The following is a 22,393-nucleotide window of genomic DNA, read 5'->3' as shown; positions in this document are numbered from 1 at the left end:
ACACACACACACACACACACACACTCTTTAACCCCAGCCTTATGTTTTTGTCCTTCACAAACCCCAGGTTGTTCAACCTCCCAGACTGGAGATCCAATCACTGTCATTCTAGCTTCAAGTCTTACAAGGTTTTCATCAACAGGTTTAATTAAATTGTAAAGTCAAGGTCAAGGTCAGCCCCTTAAGAAAGATGGATGTAGTCTTCTCTCACTCATTTCGCCACTGGCATTTTTGTGTCCCTAGGTCCACATGGTTATGTAAAGAATTAAATCGATATTTCTTCATGATTTTATAATTTTATAATAATAATACATTTGTATGTGTGTGTTTCTGTGACTGTGGATAAAGCTTAGACATTTTGCAAATTTTTTACTTTGTTTGCACCATGTTCTGTCCAACAATATTTATATACATTAGGTAGACATTTTGTTCTTTCTGATAGAAATGTTTCTTTGTTATACTAGCCCAAGTACTTTCTTTGCTTGCTGTTGTCACCATGACTCTTTAGGAATACAATAAACGTTGTGGGCCCTTAGCAACTATAAATTATGGATCTCAGTTAAGAGGAGATCCAAAACAAGAACGCGGCTGGAAAACTGCTGATAGCTATCGGACAAACGAATCACCCAAGTAAGATCTGACCTTGAGTCTTGGTGAGTCATCTAAGGAACAATCGCCTTCATTCAGAAAGCACCAAAAGAGATGCTTGACTATCACCCCCCCCGCCCCCACCAAGTCGGGCACGATTCACCTTCAGAAGTCCTCACATATCCGTGCGTCACCGCTCCAGTGTTCCTTGCTATAGAAAGAACACACAGCAGCCTACACTCTGTGCTTTGACTGAAAAGAGAGGGCAAATGATGTACCCTGGAAAAGTAAGCGCCGGAATGTGACGGGTGAGAGGAATAAATACCCATACACATTGAAGTGAATTCATGGAGTTTATTGTTCCGTGTGTGTCTTAGTTACATTTGACCATGAATGTGCTTTGAGTATACCATGTAGCCCTCATACACACACAACCAGCCATCTAAGTAATGCGTCATTCGTGTTAATTGATTTATTTGTTCTTTTTTTTTTTCTTGAAACTATGTAAAGAACAGTATACAAAATACATACACTCTGATATACATATACAAACGTGCACGCTTTCATTCCGAAACAGATCCTGGGTTCAGCCCTTAGAGTTCCCTAGGCTGACATGGTGCGAAGGCTGCCCTTACGAGACCCTTCACTTCATAAAACTCCCACAGGACTCAGGACGCGAGGTCTTACATGTTGTGATTTAAGTACACCGAGGGCCTTGGTTAGGCTAGGCAAAAGACACAGCTCATACTAAAAACATCTCACAGAGCACTTCCACGTGTAACGTGAATATCAGTTGTGGGCAGAGGCCTCGTCATGTCTGACACACTCGTTCTCGTGAGCAAGAACCAAACACACGTCACAGTTCAGACATGCACACACGCCCGCTGGGTTTTCATGTTTGTAAAAAAAATGTCAAAGCCTAAATGTCTAAGTTAACATTTTATATGATAAACCAAGACAAGTCATTAGAAAAGATGAGAAAATGTATACAGAGCAAGCAGTCCTTGTGGCACAATGACAAACACAGACTTTAAGACACTTCATGGGATGTCTTGTACAGTCTGCAGTTCTTCCTTTCGCTTTAATAATATATAATCTGAATCAAAATAGCTCAAAAAGTCCCCCTTACTATGTCAAAAATGTTTTTAGAAGTAGATGATCTCACACAAAATGATCTAGGTGGGGTTATGTTTTTTTTTCATCAGTCTATGCGCATGGATGTAAAAGGCCCCCCCTTTAAAGATGAATGAACACCAGCATCCTATTGTCAGGTTGTTACCTAGAGCTCCTATAGCCGATGAAAAAAAAGACATAATGTTACGTAACAAACTGTAAATGTATACACCACACCACTTTGTGGGGGATATAACATGCACCCCAAAGAAAACAAAATACATGTACGAGGAAAAAATAACAGCAATTAAAAATTCCATGACACAAGACATATCCACCATACCCATATGAGTCAAATAAAAGCTTAATCCATCGATTCTTTAACCTCTACGCTAGCAAACTCTCCCAATCACGGCATGCAATGAAGACCCCTACTCATTCACCCCCCCCAGTCCCTAACTATGAGATGGTGGAAATGTACAGTGTGCCTCACACCCTACAGGGAAGGCCTCCAAGTCCGGGCTCTCTTATGCCACCTGGTGGCGAGGAGGACCAACTGCACGTCACGTCAGGCCATCAGTCCCCCCGTCCCCCTTCAGGGTCCCTCCCCCGCGATCGTAAAGCAGAGAGATTGGTGCTATCTGATTGGTCGCCACAGTTCACTGTGTAACGGGATAGTCGGGACGACGTGTCTGAATGATTTTGGGTCGTGGGCGTCGGGCGGCGTCTGCCGCCTCGTCCTCGCCACTGGAGCTGTCCTGCTCACTCTCGCACACGTGCACGACGACGCTGGGCGTGGTGGGGGTGGCGGTGTGCAGCTCGTACTTCTCACCTGGAACACAGAAGAGGAGCCACTTTAAAGACACAGCAGGTAACTATATAGACTGGTTGTGAACAACACAACAGATCCGATTTTTCAAAGGGTACACCTGTCATCACCTTATTTATACTTATATTTGTGAGAATAGACTTTAGAGACACAAAGACACGGGTAACTGCAGACTGATTATTTATAAGAAGACGATTTTCACAGGGAATGATTATGATGAAACTAACTCTTTCAAATGTATGTACAAACATATATTACATATTTGTGTCTGTCTGTCTGTCTGTCTGTCTGTCTGTCTGTCTGTCTGTCTGTCTGTCTGTCTGTCTGTCTGTCTGTCTGTCTGTCTGTCTGTCTGTCTGTCTGTCTGTCTGTCTGTCTGTCTGTCTGTCTGTCTGTGGTTGTGAGAGAGAGAGTGTGTGTGTGTGTGTGTGTGTTTGAGAGGAAAGGGAGTGGAAGAAAATGTGAATGAATATGAATGTGTACCTGGCCCAAGTTTGGCGATGGCACAGAGCAGGTCGTAGTTGATAACGGGCGTGGCATCCTCTCTTTGCTTCCACCCGACAGGGGGAGAGGGAGGAGGAGACAGCAGGAACTGCTTGTCTGGCTTGGGAGGCTCCAGTCGGGGACTACCTATATGCACAGACTACAGAGAGAGAGAGAAAGAGAGAGAGAGAGAGAGAAAGAAAGAGAGAAAGAGACAGATAGAGAGGGAGAGAGAGAGTAACAGAGAGATAGAGAGAAGGGGATGGGAAGAAAATAGGAGAGCGGGAGGGAGAGAGAGATATTTCAATTTGTTCATCTTTACAATTAAATATTAATGACTTGTGTTGCACAGGAGATACACATTTCAGCAGTTTGTATGCTACCAGGAAACTTGGTGCTGGTACTGCATTGTGTTAACTGTCAACTTACAAGAAAGAAAGTAGGAGAGAAAGACAGTGAGGGACATGAGACTAAATAAGTAGGGAGATGAAATGATAGAGGGAAAGTGAGAGAGAGGGAGATGAAATGAGAGAGGGGGAGACAAGAGAGATAAGAAATGAGAGAGAGGGAGACGATGAAAGGCAGCGGAAGCCATGGAAATGCCTCAATCATAAACCAAATAATTTCCTGTTTGTTTTGTTTCCGTTCTTTTCAGAGGCTCCACTTTAAGCAGGGCATTAGTCATGACTTTTCCACACAATAGAGACAAAAACCATTCAGTAATCCAACGCAGTGGTAAAAATAGAGCCTCAGATTTCAGCAGCGTTCAGCTTTAGAAGTGTTTAGCCACAGAAGTATTCAGCTACATCAGCGTTTAGCTTCAGATTAAGGCTCAGAAGTGTTTAGCTTCAGAGATGTTCAGCCTCAGGAGTCTTAGCTTCAGATTTAGCCTCAGTGGTGTTTAGCCTCAGCAACTGCCCTGGCAGGGGACGCCTTCATCACTCAACTCAGACTTTGCTCTCTCTAAGACTCATTTCCTTCTCTAAAAGGTTACACACAAACTCTCCATGCCGAAGGAAAGGCTAACGTAATGGCAGAGTCGCTGTGAATCAGCTGGTATTTTAAGTGAAAAACACTAACGCATTGCATTACAGGAAGCTACTGCATGGAGTGAGGTCATGGCACACTTTATCTATGTCTCTATCTAAGTGTCATCCTCTCCACTTCCTTCTCCCTGGGAAGTCAATAGCAATCTCGGTGTAGTTAATACTGACTTTAAGAGTGTGAGTGATCTATGATTCACCCATAAGGGTCTAGCTAACACACCTATCTATACACACTCACAATTGAAAAATAGGAGACAAAAAGACCCCCAAAAACACAGCATCCAATATTTCTCTCTATCACTGTCCATCAACCCCACCCTATATCTCCTAGTATGGTAGATGTCTGTGTTTACTCAACCTATCCATTCAACATATCCACTCAATCTATCATTCCTTTTTTCCCCTTCCCTTTTCCTTTTTCCCACTCACTCTTTCTCTCTCTCTCTCTCTCTCTCTCTTTATAACCCTAGCCAGAAAAGAGACATTAGAACTCTAGTAAGGCTGATGTTGAGAGCGTGTTACCCAGGCACTGAGGAGTCACAGTGTGATTGGCAGCGGTGCAGAGCCCCAAATAATGTAGTTGGGATCTACTATGAAGTCACCATGTGATGATGTCATCATTAGTTCTGCATTACATACAGTGGCCTGCTTTTTAAAACATTGATGGCACGTTAACACAGGACCTTTGCTCCCAGGGGACCCACCCCGTGACCTCAATGGAAATAATTATTTGGTCTTCTATTATATCGGCTGGATATGAAACAACACCACCAAAAACATGCACATTTAAAACCATGGCAACCACCCAACCAAAACATGCACATTTTAAACCCATGGCCCAGAACTCTAACTAGCCAGGTGGTGAAGAGACGCAGATTGTCATTTGTGAGCACACGTACCTGGGCGAAGTAGAGTCGCACCTCCTTGCCCTGGAAGTCGCTCTTGTGGAGGGCTGCCCGAGCCTCAGCCGCGGCCAGAGCGTCGCTGAAGTTGATGCGCACGCGCCGAAAGCTCTTAAAGAACTGGAAGGTGGCCTCAGGGTCGTAGGTACGGAAGAGCTCCTCAAAGCTGGCCTACAGGAACGACACATGGAAGAGAGATTAGAGATTGGTTCTGATTACAATCAAGACCAACTAATAAAACAACACAACACACACACACTCTCTCACAAACACTCTCACCCACACACACACACACACACACACACACACACACACACACATTCTCACTGACAGTGATTAATACCATCAGCACAGTGACCAATGGTGCACGTTCTCTGGAGTAGGCATTATGGGTAATATAGGTCCAGACAAACTCACACACACACACACACACACACACACACAAACACACACACACACACACACAAATATGTTTACTTGGAATTCCATAGCCTGGAATATACCCGTAATACACACATAGGTAGAAGCCATAGGCTTTTTTATGGAAATGTAGCGCTGATTTGCAATCCAAAGGTAGTCTGGGATGTTTCGCTTGAAAAGACTGTGAAATATCTATCCCTCCGGCGTGCCCGTCCTGCAGGGCTCTGACGCACACACAATACTAATTTAATACAGCACCTAAAATTGGCCGTGCCCAAGAGTCCGTTACGGAAGATTCCGGTTACCACGGCAACGGGGGATGGGGGACGGATTGGAGAGGCTCGGGTCCCCGTCACGGCAAAGGGACAAGTGGGCAAGAGAGAGAGAGAGAGCACACGACAGCCGGACACTATCTTCAAAGTGTGTGTGTGGTGTGAGGTGTGTGTGTGTGAGTTAAAACAGTCCGCAAAGCATGAGTCACTATGCCGAGTATGTCAGAGAATATGCCCCTGCACGCAAGCATGCACGTCAGTCTGTGCATGGCACTAATTCAGTTCTTCACTGCAGTGCTTTTTTTCGTTCCCAGTTTTCTATTGATATTCCTCTCTTTGTCAAAATTGTCTCTATTTTCTCCCTCTCCCCCTCTCATAAAAAGGAGGGCAGTCATTTTTTCTGCTGTGCATTTTAGAGTCAGTGCCAAGCAATCCTGGCACAGAGCCAAACACAGACACACACACACCTGCTTTTAACCCACCAGCTCAATTCAAGTCATTGTATTCATTACAAGTCATTCACTGCATTTGATGGCTCCTCGGTTTGGAGTTGTTCAGTTCAGGTATTCAGTACAGAGCCAGTCACCATACCCACCACTACCACCATCCCCCTCAGCATCATTGTAATTGATGTCATCACCCTTACAATCACCTCAATAATCACTGCATATCATATAATATCATATAAGCATATATATCATATCATATAATCATATACATCATATCATATAATCATATATATCATATCATATAATCATATATATCATATAATCATATAGCCTATATCATATCATATAATCCTCATCATAAAACCATCATCACCATGTTCCGCTTCCTCTTTTTCAGCGTCATCATAGCTGTGATCATCACCTCCATTCATCCGAAGCCCTTTGATGCTCTGTGATCCCCCCCCCCCCACACACACACGCACACTCCTCTGCTACCTCTCATTGTTCTGCTTTAGAGGAAATAAAAATGACTCGTTGTGTGCAGGACACACTATTTTCTATGCTGACTATGTGGACAGGCAGTTGCTGCTACTGCCGTTGCCACTGTTTTGCATAGGACTATAACCACTACACCCAGGTCATTAGAGAGAAGAGCTCTCTCTGCTGGTCAGGGCCAGCACAGTAACCTGTAGTGGTTGAGGCTTCAGCTGCTAGATAGACCACAGGCTATGATCACTCACTGCAGGCAAAGGCTGCAGACTTCCTTCCGGCCGATTTAAGACCACATCCTGATTCCAATCAACTCTGGTCAGCACTCAACTGCAGACATTAATATTCAAGACAGCAAGACCCTATGACTGTCTGACGACGACCTCTTGCTCTGAAACCAACATCTATGCAGCCATGAACTATGTCTGAAGAGCTAATGGTCAATTCAAGAAAGGACTAGAACAGGACTACAATGAGAAGCCACCCAAGCAAACACCTGTTTTAGGCATTTACCCATATAACCTATTGTAAAAGCGAGGGAGGGTGTGTGTGTGTGGATGGAGAGTTTGACTCCAAAGGAAGAGATATGGATATGCAAAGTGAGCAACAGTGCTATAAGACATCAGCACTATAAGACAACGGCACTATAACTATCAGACGACAACAGCCATATAACAACAGCACTGTAAGACAGCCACAGCACTATAACTTTAAGACAACAGCACTATAAGACAACAGCTTTAACAGTAAGACAGCAGCCCTATAAGACAACAGCACTATAAGACAACAGCTTTAACAGTAAGACAGCAGCCCTATAAGACAGCAGCCCTATAAGACAACAGCTTTAACAGTAAGACAGCAGCCCTATAAGACAGCAGCCCTATAAGACAACAGCTATAACAGTAAGACAGCAGCATTATAAGACGCTAGCACTATAACTGTAAGATAACAGCAATGTAAGATAACATCACTGTAACTATAAGACACCAGCAACATTATAATGTTAACTAAGACAGCAGTCAATGCTGGACTGTATTCGACCCAGTTCTGACCCAGATGTGGCCCAGATGTGGTTTTGGGGCCAGTGCTCCTTACCCGAGCCTGCGGCTGGTTGAACATGTCTGGGTCCTCCAGCGAGGCGATCAGACAGAAGCGGTTACACTTCATGCTCTTCAGGTGCATGTTGGCAGAGGCAGTGGTGGTGGTGCCGGCGTTGGCGGCAGCGTGGCTCAAGCCGATCCTGCGCAGCAGCAGGTTCTGGATTGTTCGCAGCGGGCAGCTAGGCCGGGCGCGAGAAGCGGGCCTGTTTGCCTTCCCCAGCGTGAGCGACCCAAAAGGTACCGCCCCCGATGAGAAATGAGCTCCCTGAGCGAGAATGAGGGTGGAGGAGAGAGAGAGAGAGAGACTCTGTGTGTGCCTCTCGAGTGGGTCTCTGTTGTACACGGCAACAAAGTCCTCGCCTGCCTCGCAGTCTGTATCTGCAGTTCTGTGCAGTCCTCTTCTCAGAGTGCTCTATTTCTTCTTGTTTCCTCGGAGCAGTTCCTCTTCTCAGACTCTCCCTATCAGGCGGAAGGTGAACGCTGTCAGAACCCGTGTCAGTTCCGTCACCAGAAATAGGTCAAAGGCGTTGTAAAAAGCTTGTGCTTGTGCTTGTCAACAGCACTGAAGCTAGGCTGCTCTGAATATGCTCTGAACAGACAGTGGAATAATTTGAGCGATGTCTGTGGACGCCTTCTCAAAAGAACATTCCGGAAAGGTGCAGGCAGTGCTGTGCTGTGCTGTGAGGCTGGTTGGGCTACAGCAGCTGAATGCTCGTCTCGGAGTCTACAGCTTATGCTGCTGAGACCAGCCTCCTGCAGCCTTTAATACAGCCCGCCCCTCCTCCTCCCCCTGCCTCACACTACGGCAATCAGCTCTGACCAATCAGGGAGGGACCTGGAGCCGCATGGCCCCTCCCCTCCGCTTCTACACACACTCACTCACTCACGCACGAACACACACACACACACACACACACACACACACACACACACACACACACACACACACACACACACACACACACACACACACACACACACACACACACACACACACACGGCTGTCAGACCACAGAGGGTGCTGACTAATCACACCAACACACCTCCAGTGAAAGAGAGAGAGAGAGGAAGAGGGATAAAGAGAGAGAGGGTGGCGGAGAGAGAGAGAGAGAGAGAGAGGTGGGAGGGAGGGAGAAAGAGAGAGAGGGAGAGAGAGAGAGAGAGAGCGGGAGGGAGGGAGGGAGAGAGTTCAAAAGAAGGATGGAAAATATGTGCCCTGGCCCTCCCCGCAGCTCCAGTTCTGTCAGTCTGCGCTCCACTTTGACACACTCTCTGCTCTGCTCGCTCTCTCTCTCCCTTACACACACACACACACACACACTTACAAATATATGCCACCTCTACCATCCCCTTTCCCTTGGCATTCTCTCGCTCTCTCTCCCCCCTTCTTCCCCCACTCTCCCTGTCTGTCTGCACTCTATCCCCTCTACCCTGACCCCCCCCCCCCCCCCATCTCTCTCTGCCCTGTCATTCTGTGGTGCTGGATGGAAAATCTAGCTCAGCTCAGGGAGACAGCTGTGCTATCAGAGCTCCCTGCAACATAGTTTCCATGGGTGCTAATTCCTTACCTCTCTCTTCCCCTGTCCCTCTCCAGCCCAGTGCACATCGAAGGGCCATCACTATCGACTGCTCTCTCTCTCACACACACACACACACACACACACTGTTTAGAAAGCCAGGGTATGACAGGATGGTGAGGAATAAAACCAAGGAAAGTATTATCTCAAGGTTAAGGCTCTCGCCATCTCTCTTCCCTGTCTCTCCCCCTCAATGTGTATGTTCACTGGTTTAAGTTTTTACAAGAGTGTGTTTACGGGAGAGAAAGAGGGAAAGAGAGAAAGGCAAAAAGAGACAGTGTGTGTGTGTGTGTGTGTGTGCGCGTCTATTCTGTTGCTATCGGTTTAAGTGGCATTCAGGTATCAGACGTCAGTCTTATTTTTACCCACTGTGACGTCTTTCCCTTCCACTCCGCCAGCCACTGCATTGCTCTCTCCCTTCTCTCGCTCTCTCCCTTCACTTGCTCATTTTTCCTTTCTCCGTTTCTCCCGCTGCTCCATCTCTCTTTCTCTCCCTCTCCCTCTTTCTCTGTCTCTCCCTCCAGTGATTACAGACCCTTGACCATCAGCAGAGTTCACTCAGTCCTGTCATGGCCCTTAAAATAAGCTCCTTCACAGCAAAGACAGAGTGTTTTGGAAGAGCATGTGTGTATGTGTGTGTGTGTGTGTGTGTGTGTGTGTGTGTGTGTGTGTGTGTACGACTGTATGTGTGTATAAAGGCAAAGTTCTGTGTTTGGCCCTTAACATGCATGAGTGTCCCTACGTGCCTGAAAGTGAGTGCATTGGTAACAGTGTGCATTCAAGTTCATGGACACAGACAGGGCTGAAGCAGATTCACAGTATAGTGCCTAGAAATAAATCGCAATGTATCACATAACTGAAACGCAATACTTGATGTATCGTAAAACGTAAAGAATCGCAATAATATCGTATCCTGGCCCAAATGTGGTGACGGTATTGTATCGTTGCCTCTGTGGCAACTCCCAACCCTAATGTTAATACTTTATAGCTGCACATTTACAATTGTGTTTATGTTCACTTAACAGGGTGTGTGTGTGTGTGTGTGTGTGAGAGAGAGAGTAAGATTGTGTGTGTGTGTGTGTGTGTATGTGTTTGTAGCCAAGCCAGCGCGCTGAGTCTGCACATTGTTCTGGGGTAAGCCAGGCCGCTGTTGACAGAGTGGAAAAGTGGAAATATGAAACCAAAATAAGAGCGAGGGAAAGAACGCAGGACGGAAAATTTGCCAGCACCAAGAATGTGCCTGTGTGTTTGTGTTTGTGTGTGCGTGCATCTGCGTGTCTGAGCACTGTGTGAAGTGGCTACACCATGATGGCTTGAGAGGTGCAGAACCGTCTATGACAAGGACCATTTGACTTCAGACATAAACACTCCAAATCTAGAACTGTGGAGCACTTAGAACCACTGGCACCATGCCTACAGCACCCCCACCCCCCCCCCCCCTCACACACACACTTTCCCCAACCCCACCCTGACCCCCGGAACTCAGGCGTAAACTTGGGCGATGGTCCGATCTGGATGGAAAATTGGAAGAACCTGTAATCTCCAGCAGACAACACCCAACTATTTCTCCCACAGCACACTTACTCTCACACACACACACACACACACACACACACACACACACACACACACAGCCCCGTCTCTGGGATAATTACATAGCGCTGAAGCGGAGCTTTCCACTTGAAAGACCAGTTAGCACAGAGACACGCAGAAATCAAACTTTCAGTTAGGCCTGTTGCTTCATTAGTCAAGCATGGTGCAAGTAGGGCATAGCTTTGAACCCCTGGGAGGCCAAGTGGGTCAGTGTTACGACATTACACTTACACTTCAGTCAACCTTCGGAACTGCGCAGAGCAGGCACATGGAAAGAAACATTCCATTCCAATTTTCCACATTCGTTATGGCTTGAAACTTCAACTGTTCAGCTGTCTGACTCTAAGGGGACAGACAGACAGAGCAGTGGAAGCACGTGAAGATGGTCTGAGCGTCTAGAAGATGAATCTGCAGCCCTGTACAAAACCTACTGTAATAGGCTACACATCATTCAGTAAATATGTGTTGAACAAGTCAAGTGCAGCAGGGTACCAGTCAGTCAGCATCAGCCGGATGATGTCATATTAGAGAATGGAAAGGTTCCAGCCCTAGATTCCAGCTGGTTCAAGAGCATTCCATCCAACTACACCCACCCCATCATAGAACACTGACATAAGTTTCGGAACGTTATCCAGCTCAGTCCAGTCCAGGCCAATGAAATCAACAAAACGGTTGTTGCCTGGAAACAAAAGTACTGGAGGATGAGTGGAGTCATTACATAATCGGCTCTTAAAAAAAAATAATCTCGTGTCTAAAATTAGCCTTCCTTTTGAATTGTTATTTATTTATTTAGATGCCCTACATACTAAGATGGGGAATAAACATCAAACCACTGCAGCTGTCCATCAACTGTAGACATGTGTCACCCATTATAGACTTTGTTCTGAAGGGACTTTTCTACTGCCTCAAACCTTACAACAGCACCTTTCTCTTTACAATTACATAGCCCAGGCAATGCATGTAAACTAGCCATTCCTTCATATAACATTCACAATTTTGGCAGTTTGGTTTAGTGTGCAGTTACTTTATGTCAAGGCAAGCATTGCACACCAATGTCCCATCACTTCCATGGAATCTTCTTACCCATGACCTGACATGTTGACCAAGCCGGTCATGTGCCCTTGCTTAAGCAATGGCGAGTCATCATGATATGCAATGGAATATAAGTGAACAACAAACTGGCCAAACAAAGGGCACCCATGAGAGACACATGAGAGACACATCAGCTCTCACTGACTGATCTGCAGGCAAGGCAGGTCACATTATCTGTTTACGAGATGCTAAAAGTCCTGTCTGAGTCAGGCGAATGCCCTCATGAGCCAAGACGTCCATTTAGTGTTTTAGGGTTTAGCATTGCACACCAATGAACAATCACTTCCATGGAATCTTTCCCTCTTCTTACCGAAGACCTGACACACCAAGCCGGTCGTTTGACCTTGCTTAAGAAATGGTGAGTCATCATGATATGCAATGGAATGGACAGCAAACTGCCCAAACAAAGGTCACTCATGAGAGACACATCAGACAACAGAGAGAGAGAGAGAGAGAGAGAGAGAGAGACAGAGAAAGAGAAAGAGAGAGAGAGAAAGCGAGAAAGAGAGAGAGAGAGAGAGAGAGAGAGAGCGTGAGCAAGTGAGAACCCACACCACTGGTTAGAGAGAGATCAACCACAACAGAAACATACTGGTATCTGATGACTTAAAGAAAGAACCTGACAAAGAACAGAAAACCGACAAAGAAAGATAGATGTGGTAACAAAAGATGTGAGCAAAAGAGAGAAAAACAGAGAGAGAGAGACAGACAGACAGACAGACAGACAGACACAGACAGAGAGAGACAGGCAGACAGAGAGAGAGATAGACAGAGAGAGTCAGACAGACAGACAGAGAGCAAGATAGACAGCTAGAGAGACAGAGAGACTGAGAGACTGAGAGATAGACAGACAGACAGAAATAGTCAGACAGACAGAGAGAGATAGACAGTATAACCGGCTGAAAAACAGATGGACAAGTGAGCCTCCGAGGGAGCGAGCACTTAAGGCCGCCTTCAGGAGCGTACAGCACACACAGTGACACACCACCGCGGAATGAACCATAACAAAACATTTACACACAAAACACTCCGCTCTCCTCAGCCATGTTTGGTATAACTCAGAGTTTTTACTGCACCGAGAGCCTCTAATCTAATGTAATAAAAGAGCCCCAGAAACACACTTGCACACACACACAAACTCATACACACACACACACATACATGCATGCACACACACACGCACACACACACACACACGCAAACTCATACACACAAACACATACACACACACACACGCACAAGCAAACTGAAACACACACACACACACACACACACACACACACATGGCCTTTGTGGCACGCCAGGCCAGCTTTTTCTTCTCAGTGACTCACTGGATGTGTTTTATTTTCTGTGTTGTTAGCGTTAGCTCTCAATGACTGACTTGCAGGCAAGGCAGGTCACATTATCTGTTTGTGCGAGATACTAAAAGTCCTGTCTGAGTCAGGCAAATGCCCTCATAAGCTAAGACGTCCATTTTTCCATTCACTAATTGCACCGCACCACACACTGGCCCAGTTTATGACAGAGTTACAGGGACGCAAGTGTGTGTAGCGTGAGAAGCATGCGGTCTCGCCCGCTGTCAAATATATATATATTTTTTTAAAGATTCCTTCAGGGATTTTTCCACAGAGAAAAAGAGAGCGAACAGTGCGGAATCTTCCGTCATGTGATTGTTGTGCTCCAACAGTGATCTGCCCCGAGCTGAACTCTTGACTGGACTTGAGTCGGCTCGATACGCCCAATCACCCGCTGGGGTTAGGAGCACCAGCAGCGTCTCGGGTCGCTCGGGTTGGGCCTGATCCCCGCGGTGACACACAAACATAGAAACCCGGTCCCCTTCCCTTTCCTTCTCCTCTTCTTCTCCCTTGGCCTCAAGCGGAAACATCGGCTCATGGAAAGATGAACAAACGCAAACACTCAGGGTTGAGCAGTTGCTCAGTGCTGTGACAGTTTTACTGACGATGAATAAAAGGGATTGGGGGGGGGGTAGGGAGTAAAGAGATTAATTGGACAACTTGAAGGAACAATTTACTGTATCAGCGTGTGTGAGTGTGTGTGTGTGTGTGTGGCCTGACACACACACACACACACACACACACTGATAGAGATAATTTAAAAACACAGTTAATGACTTAAGAATATATTAATCAAGTGCCTTGTATTAATAATTACCTTGTATGATTCATGTCCTTATGTAAGCAGGAACATGGCTTTTCTGTGTTTCTGTGTGTGTATGCAACTTTGATTATTAGAGTAAGAGTTAAGAAGAGGGACCTTCTGCATATGTTTGGGTGAGCTCAGGGGTGATAATTAGGGTCGAACTGTGCTTTTTCTACCCTGTGTAAAACTGACATCCTTGCATCGTAGAGAGCGAAGTTGGGATGACACAAAAGGCTTTTTAGTCGAGCAAGGCTATTCTTACTGAAGTTAGAAAGTGTCGTGTGTCGTGCCATGGATGGATTCATGAGAAACCTGTTGTGCCGGGGCCCGGGTCTAAAGTTGGGTTGTTTTTTGGAAGGGGGGTTGGGAGGGTGGGTCATTCCCTTGTAAATTGGTGTGTTTGCTACAGGCAAGTTTGTGCCACGGTACCGCGCCGAAAATACAGCCACCAGATTGGTGGACAGGCGGCAGTGAGTGGAGCAGCACAGAGTAGCACGGATGGTACAGGAGAAACACAGCTTGTGCTCAGAGCACTGAGGGTCCTAGCTGAACAGTTGGCTGCTTCTGGGGCACAGTCACTGGGAATGAATGAGAGATGGAGGGGGGGGGGGGGGGTCTGGGGACATGATGAGAATAGAGAAATAGCCAGAGTGAATGAATCAGTGACTGCATCTGTGGCTTGTACACTTGACACAGATGGAAAAAGACAGAGAAAGACAGAGAACGAGATGTCTCTGCATGTGTGTGTGTGTGTGTGTAGGAGAGAGTGTGTTTGCAAGTGTGTACGACACAGTACACACTACAGACAGTATGTTCCATGTGAAGGACTACATTAGGGAAAGTGTGTGTGTGTGTAACAGTGTGTATGTGCGTGTGTGTGTGTACGGCGTGTGGGTGTGTGTGCATATCGAGGTAGCGTAGTGTGTATCAAACCGTGAGAACGAATGAGTGACTCAGGCGCCACAGGTGCCAAGGCTCTTCCTGTTGCAACACTCTACAACGACACCTCAGTCTCAGTCCAGTTCAGAAATCAGCTTCCTGCTCGATGGTGAGAGTGGCCGTGGAGCTGTTACTCACTCATACACACGCATGCACACACACACATGCACACCCGCACGCATGCATGCACACACACGCACAGAAAGTCACAAGATCCGATTTCCTGCTTCTTACTGTAACAACACATTCAGTGTTTCCAGTGTCGTATAGACTTCCCAGCTATTCTAAGTTTGAGTACAGAAACAGTGAGCAACCACACACACACACACACACACACAGACACATTTAATGCACCATTTCCCACAAACAATTTATATATATTATATATTATTCCACATTCCTCATGATGACCTTCTCAGTAGATATTACAGGAATGGAATAATGGAACACAGCCCACTACACCCACATAGCTAATGTCAAAGCCAGCCATTACGTAAAACACACACACACACACAAACATTTGGTCCCACTTTATTTCAACGCACACATTTTAACATTTATTTTCTACGTATAGGAGATAGTCCACAAATTAGGGTTGGTTGATAGGTATGGTTAGGGATGGGATTGGCGTCAGGTTATGTTAAGGGCTAACTGTCAGTAAACTGTAAGGTTGCCTACTTAAAGTCAACTATTTAAACGTTTATAGATGTAGGTTACTCTCAGTTTGCTGATGAGATGTGATTAAATGGACACTTCATAAATAAAGCGATAGCCGACATTTTAACGGATGGATATGAGAGAGAGAGAGAGAGAAAGAGAAAGAGAGAGACAGATAGAGGACTGGATCTAAATCAGAGAAGAGAGAGCTTCTGAGGAGGAACAGGAGGAACAGAGAACAGAATGAGAGAACAAAGACTGTGTGCCTGCATTGTTCCAGTCCCAGTCAGCTGAGACACACCACAAACCAGCAGCCGCACTGGCAACAAAAGACTGTGTGTGTGTGTGGGTGTGTGGGTGTGTGTGAGAGAGTGTGTGTGTGTGTGTGAGAGACTTTTCCATGGAGGCGAGCTTGTCAAACGGGTGGCTACGGGGGAAAAAAGACGTGCTTGTGGCCGTGACGATCCTCACACAGGTGTGTTGGAGTCAACAACAGGTGGATGACGTGATCTCTCTCCATGTTTGACATTATACTAAATTACACACACCTGGGTTGTGGTCTCGGGTGCATACTGCTTGGCCAGATCATCGACACACACGTACGTACGCACATACACATGGTCTCTCACACAAATAGCCTACACGTACACACATACATATACATGCACGCACGCACACACACACACACACACACACAGTTTCCCATTGAAGGCTTTTAAAAAACATGCCTTCACTCTGCAGTTCCAGGTAAATTCCTCTGAAAGCTTTCCATCTTTCACCGTGCAAAGCTGCACTGAATCCCTGCAGATCCCTACAACAGGCCTGAAACATACATGGGTTGCAGCAGCACAGTAGCCCAGTGTCGAAGCGCATTAGATAAAATCTAAAACTGGATATCAGTGCGATGACAGGCCGTCTATAGAGGCCTAATTAAGACACCCCCAGTGGAATTTAGCATGCAAGCCGTGGATTAAATGAGATCACTGGTACTACGGCTCGCCTAAATGACATCAATACACACTGTCTGGGCATGCAGGCCATCATCTCTCTGTCAACTCCAAACAGATCATTTCACACATATGACGTGACACTTACAAAAAAAGATGGTGACAAGTTGCTTGGTTAAGCTACGGCTATTTCAACACTGCACTCAGATGCATGTCATTGTTATAACTCTCATTGAAAATGACTGCGCTCTGTTCAATGACAGCGAGGTCTATTCTTATCTGAGTCAAGGTATGTAAGCCCAAGTACAGAGTGTGCAGAAAAGAGATATCTGATCTTGGTGAAGCAGGCCACATCAATCCACATACTGCCTTCCTGCTGCCTAAGGGAGAATGTGTCTGCTTACACCTGCATTAGTAACCAGCCATACAATAATTCTATAGAAGCACTGAAGAATGTCACCACAGAAACTGGAAGTTGGTGCACAAAGAGGTGCATTTATCCGCCAGAGGACAGAAAAGTCCCCTGTGTTGTTGAGAGGTTTGGCGACTGTCTGGTTCTCTGGAGTGAGATGCCGACGTCTCATTATTGCCAACGGAAAATTCTTTGAACCACGACAAATCTCCTTAATCACCACACACACACACACACACACACACACACACACACACACACACACAGACACACACAGACAGACACACACACACAGACACACACACACACACAGACACAGACATACACACAAGACAAAAAAACTGTCCCACCGCCGTCATCCTCTCTTTCTTACTTACTTACTACCTTACTATGAATAGCCTAAGGAGGCGAGCTGGTCTGCTCTGGTTTCTGTCGAGGCCAGTGCTCGGTGGAATTTCCATCTTTCCTGTATTTGTGGTAAATGCGACCTCATTGAGGCTGCCTAATCTGGCCATGCAGGGCTCTAGAAACGAGAGCCGCAGCGTTCACAGCAGCAGCAGCAGCAGCAGCCTTGTGTCTGTCTCTGGCCCACTTCTCCTTGACGAGAGGTTGTTTGTTGTGCTTGGCATAACACGACACACCAGAGGAGTGTTTGGTTTACGACACACCAGAGGAGTGTTTGGTTGAACCGCAGCGGCTGCAGTGGTGCGTGGTGTGATATGTGACCTCGGCTTGCCTACATCATGGAAACGTCTTATATTAGTTGATATTGAACTGCGGTGGCTGCTTGCGTGGTCTGATTCGTGACCTTGGCTACGCTACATATGGAAACGTCTCAGCAAATGGGGGAGATTAGGCTGTCCAGTCCAAGGGGCTTTTCTGACAATGTACAAGGGCCCATGTATAAGTCCTGAAAGCAAGCACACATGCTAGGGATTACCTTCATCCGAAGCGGCACACATAGGCCAATTAGAAAGCCCTGTAAAGCATGCCATACCAATCTCAGGTATATTGCTTAACACCTGCTACTTAAATGTATCAGTGAAACGTCAGGCAGCCTTGTTTTAATCAAAGCTACGTGACAAACAGTTAAATGAGGAGATAATTCAAGTACAAAGAGGTGCAGTAGTAAAAAAGACTCAGTTAGAATTGAGGTAGGCTTCGATGCCAACAACTCTGCACACGTACAATAGCAGAGCTGGCCTAGTGTCTGTCAACACACCCAGAGTCCTCCTGATACTGACACCTAAGTGGAAAAAACGAACAGGCACTACACAGAATTTTGCCTTAAGACATGACATAAATACATTAATACATTCAACTTGGCTAAGTTGTTATTAAAACTGTTCCACATCTTATAGTAGGTAAACTTTTAGGGATGAGGGATGAGCGCCGCCCCCCCCACCCCCCCCCCGCCACTGGATGATAGATTATTCCATGGCTCCATTCCAGGTCTTGAAATGTTCCCAATGGTGTCAAAATGAGGACAACTCCTTTTCCCCCTTCCCCCTATTTTTCCACCTTCATCTCTCCATCCCTCTCTTCCAGAAGGAAAAACTTTATCTTTCCTGCTGACAGGGCAGGTCCGACCACTATGGAAACCATTTCTATGTGAGTGTCTCTTTAGCTTGTTCCATATTGGTGCCACTGTTGAACAATTGTTGGCTCCAGGAAAGGTGTCAGAGGACTAATGTCTTTCTCCCTGCAGCACACTCACCTACATGTGCCTACCCACACACACACACACACACACACACCGAACGTCTACAGCTGGTGGGGAAAATATTAGTTGACTCTTACTAGGATAAACAACAAGAGACCTGACCAAGTCATCTGGGCCTTTAACACACACACACACACACACACACACACACACACAGACAAACAGTGCAACAATGGTGTGAGGGTAGATCACACTGCACACTAGGTTATGACCTAGAACTAAACCTGAAGTGTTTATGGTTTATCTTTCCATGCCTATGTGCGTAAAGATAAAGATGTTATTTCGCAAGCCTAATGAAGCCACTTGTACTGCATGGTCACAGAGGCAGATATAACCCTGTTTGAACTGTGACTTGTCTCATGCAGACTGGCATGTAACTGGCGATGGAAGAGGCTTTCGTATAGATAACTTTGTTTCTACCAACATATATAGGCTTATAGCCTTTGTTAATAGATCTCACAAAAATGCAATCATGCCAATCACACGGAAATAGATATTTGGCCCACACCCTTAACGTCAGACAGGCAAATGGCCCGCGGTAATGGTCTTACGCAGGGTTCTGTCAATGTCACCGGGGTGCGTCAGAACAGCGGCACAATTTAAGTGGAAACAGGGTTAAAAAAGCAGAAATAAGGTCATAATCCCTGGGTAGCATGGGAACACTGTCTTCTTTTGTTGTTGATTTGTTGAACATGTGGAATGAGTGATTGTAGTACTGATGAGGAGGAACAAACCTACTCGAAACGATGTTGGTTTATAATATAAAACATGACGTGAGGTGACCATTGTACGGCAAATGCAGGGTGTCTGTTAACGTGCACTTACTTTCAGACTGGGATTACTGAAGATCTCTTCGGAAACTTTGCAGGCGACCAAAGCGTTGGGGAGGTCGGTGAATCGCATGTTAACACTAGCCACTTCATCGTCTTTCTCTTGTTCCATGGTGAATGTCGCAATGGTAGAAATTTGCTGTACGGGATTAACTTGTCAGGCAGTAGGGCAGCGAGCTGGCTATATTTAGTGACCCCTTTCTTCTGAACTAGCTAGCATGCTAATGAAAGAGAGTCATCCAAACTCACCTACTTATCTGTTACTGAACGCGGATAAAGCACATTTAGCTAAAGCATATACCTTACTATAAGGAGAATGACGCCACACAGCAGCATGGCTATACAAATATATTTATTGATTCACACAACGGTGCTTCAACTACCAAACGGATAGACCACCGAGAAACATCGCTGTGGGAAGAGATAAGCCAACTGTTGTGAATGTTGTTCTGTGATGTGTTACAAAAAGTTTCAATACTGCCTCCTGACGACATGGAGTGTAAAAAAAAAAAAAGACAACTTGTGATTTGGCCAACTATAATCAATAATAAAAAATATCAAATGTCATTGACCAAAGTTTAGCTCATATTTGTAAATAAATAATATATATATATACAGTGGTGGCCAAAATTATTAGAACACCCTACGAATCTGAAGAAATGTAAAAAATGTTCGCCTCCAAAACTCTGCTCTGAGCACAAACAAATAACAGATGAAGTGAGTCTTTCTGTTTTTATCCACTTTTAACTTTGATATTTGGTAGGCCTATGTCCACCTTTTGCAGCAATTACAGCAGCACATCTCTCTGGCATAGTGTCAATATATTTCCTTAGAACTTCAACACTAATTGTATCCCAGGCCTTCTGCAACTCAAGCCAAAGGCTTTCCTTTGAATGTATAATGGATCTGTCCAGTTTATTGTCCAACTCGCCCCAAATTTGGGATTTGAGGTGGCCAGGCAATCATTTTCAGTGATCCAGCAGATTCCTTTTGTCGCAGGTAGTTCCGGCATAGGTGAGAAGAATGTTTAGGGTCATTGTCCTCTTGGAAAATAAATGCCATCAATTTTCACCAGGTCACCTGTTCCTGAGGCTGAAATGGCACCCCACACCATAACACTACCCCCTCCGTGTTTAACTGTGGGCAAGAGACACTCATTTTTATACCTCTCCCCCACCCTCCGTCGAACATACACTCTACGCTTGTTGCCAAACTGTTCAAACTTGGACTCATCAGTCCACAACACTTTAGACCAATCTTCCTTAGTCCATTTCTTGTGATCTTTTGCAAATTTCAGGCGATTCACTCTATTTTTCTCTCTCAGCAATGGTTTCTTTGCTGCTATCCTGCCAACAAGTCCTTCTTCTCCCAGTTTCCGTCGCACAGTTCTTGAAGACACTGTTGCACCATCAGTCACTGTGGTGTTGATCTCATCACGAAGTTCTCATGAGGTCTTTCTTCGGTCCTTAAGACTGAGAATTTTGAGATGCTTCACTTGTCTGTCAGAAAGTTTATTTTTTCTACCTCTCCCCTTTCGGTTCTGGTGTGATTTGGTGGCATCATGGCGGTCTATAGTGTATTTGATGGTGCTTGGACTGCATCTCAAGTCCTTGGCTATGCGGCGGTAACTCCAGCCAGCATCAAAAAGGGCCTTAATTCTAGCCCGTTGCTCACTTGTTAGCTCCTTCTTTACCTTAGCCATGTTCAAAGAACAACATGTGTAACAAGACAACTTCTAGAGGCTTTGAATTTATACCAATTGGTGGTGTGGCCTATGTGACAAAACCCTGGTGTTACCAATCACTTAATGAGCAGGATAGGCCTTGTACATTCAAAATAATTACACAGCTGTGTCCTAAGACTCTTTCATCACCACCAATTCAACCGGGATCACACCTGACATGATTATACAAGTAATTTGGCTGCTTCTGTGAAGGAACATGATTGTGTGATATTGACAGTGAAATAGGCCTAGCTTGTTTTTTGTAAGGAAAATTACCTTAATCTCCTTAAAATGGCTCTATTATATGGTTTATAGAGCATAAAGATCATTTTGTAGATATTTCATTTGTTTGATGGGTATTTTAATCGTCAATTCAACAAAAACATCTGAGATCTCTTAAATATGCTGAGTGTTCTAATAATTTTGGCCACCACTGTATATTAATATATATATAGAGTGAGCGTTGTAGATGCCTTTATTTTAAGTTATTAAATCTCACATCCTACTGCTCCTTCTTAGTGTTTGTTAATGTACTCAGCTTTGTTGACTGACATAGGTCACCTTGCCAAAGTGTGGTACTAAGAGCAAAGAGATGTGAGAGTATTGAATTTTTCCCATGGAAACGTTTATTTTATTTCTCTAATTGTAATATTGCATGCCGAGGAGCCCTCTAGGGGTGAAAATTGCACATCGCAAGTGGCTACATTGCCAGCAATATAATTCCACTTCAGCCTCCCCAGAATACTCTGCATTCGAATATATTCATACTGGAAACAGTGAATAAACTGTAAAATTTAACTGAGGATAGGACAACATGATACAAGGAAAATGATGATTGAACATCTTCAAAAAAATAGAATGACAGAATAGGCTACAGTTGAGAAACAAAGCTATGCTACTTGTACTGACTGAGTGGGATTTCAAATCAAAGAGTCATAACGGCTTGGTTTTCCTTCAAGAGGGCTGTGACTGGTCTGGAGAAAGGTTCCACGAAACGTGATTGGCTCAGATACTCTTGGGGATCTACCTTTGGTGAGGGAGCTGCTGTC

At 45.3% G+C, this 22,393-nt stretch overlaps 1 protein-coding gene across 2 annotated transcripts; it reads right to left on the bottom strand.

The window, feature by feature from the left end:
* Positions 1–928: 928 nt before the first annotated feature.
* On the bottom strand, positions 929–20,032 carry rcan1a (regulator of calcineurin 1a). Of its 2 annotated transcripts, none has more exons than XM_080838678.1 (4): positions 19,617–20,032; positions 4,959–5,132; positions 3,014–3,173; positions 929–2,533 (listed from the first exon to the last, which is right to left on the bottom strand). In XM_080838678.1, the coding sequence occupies exons 1-4, from the start codon at positions 19,731–19,733 to the stop codon at positions 2,361–2,363; spliced, it is 624 nt and encodes a 207-aa protein (XP_080694804.1). In that variant the 5' UTR covers positions 19,734–20,032; the 3' UTR covers positions 929–2,360. The 2 variants fall into 2 exon arrangements, with proteins under 2 accessions (XP_080694804.1, XP_080694805.1); XM_080838679.1 differs by lacking the exon at positions 19,617–20,032 and adding an exon at positions 7,687–8,413.
* Between the last annotated feature and the right edge of the window lie 2,361 nt (positions 20,033–22,393).

The sequence above is a fragment of the Sprattus sprattus genome, assembly GCF_963457725.1.
Source record: "Sprattus sprattus genome assembly, chromosome: 5".
Classification (NCBI taxonomy): domain Eukaryota; kingdom Metazoa; phylum Chordata; class Actinopteri; order Clupeiformes; family Clupeidae; genus Sprattus; species Sprattus sprattus.
The sequence above is the reverse complement of the archived record's forward strand: the minus strand, read 5'-3'. Positions and strand labels throughout refer to the sequence as shown.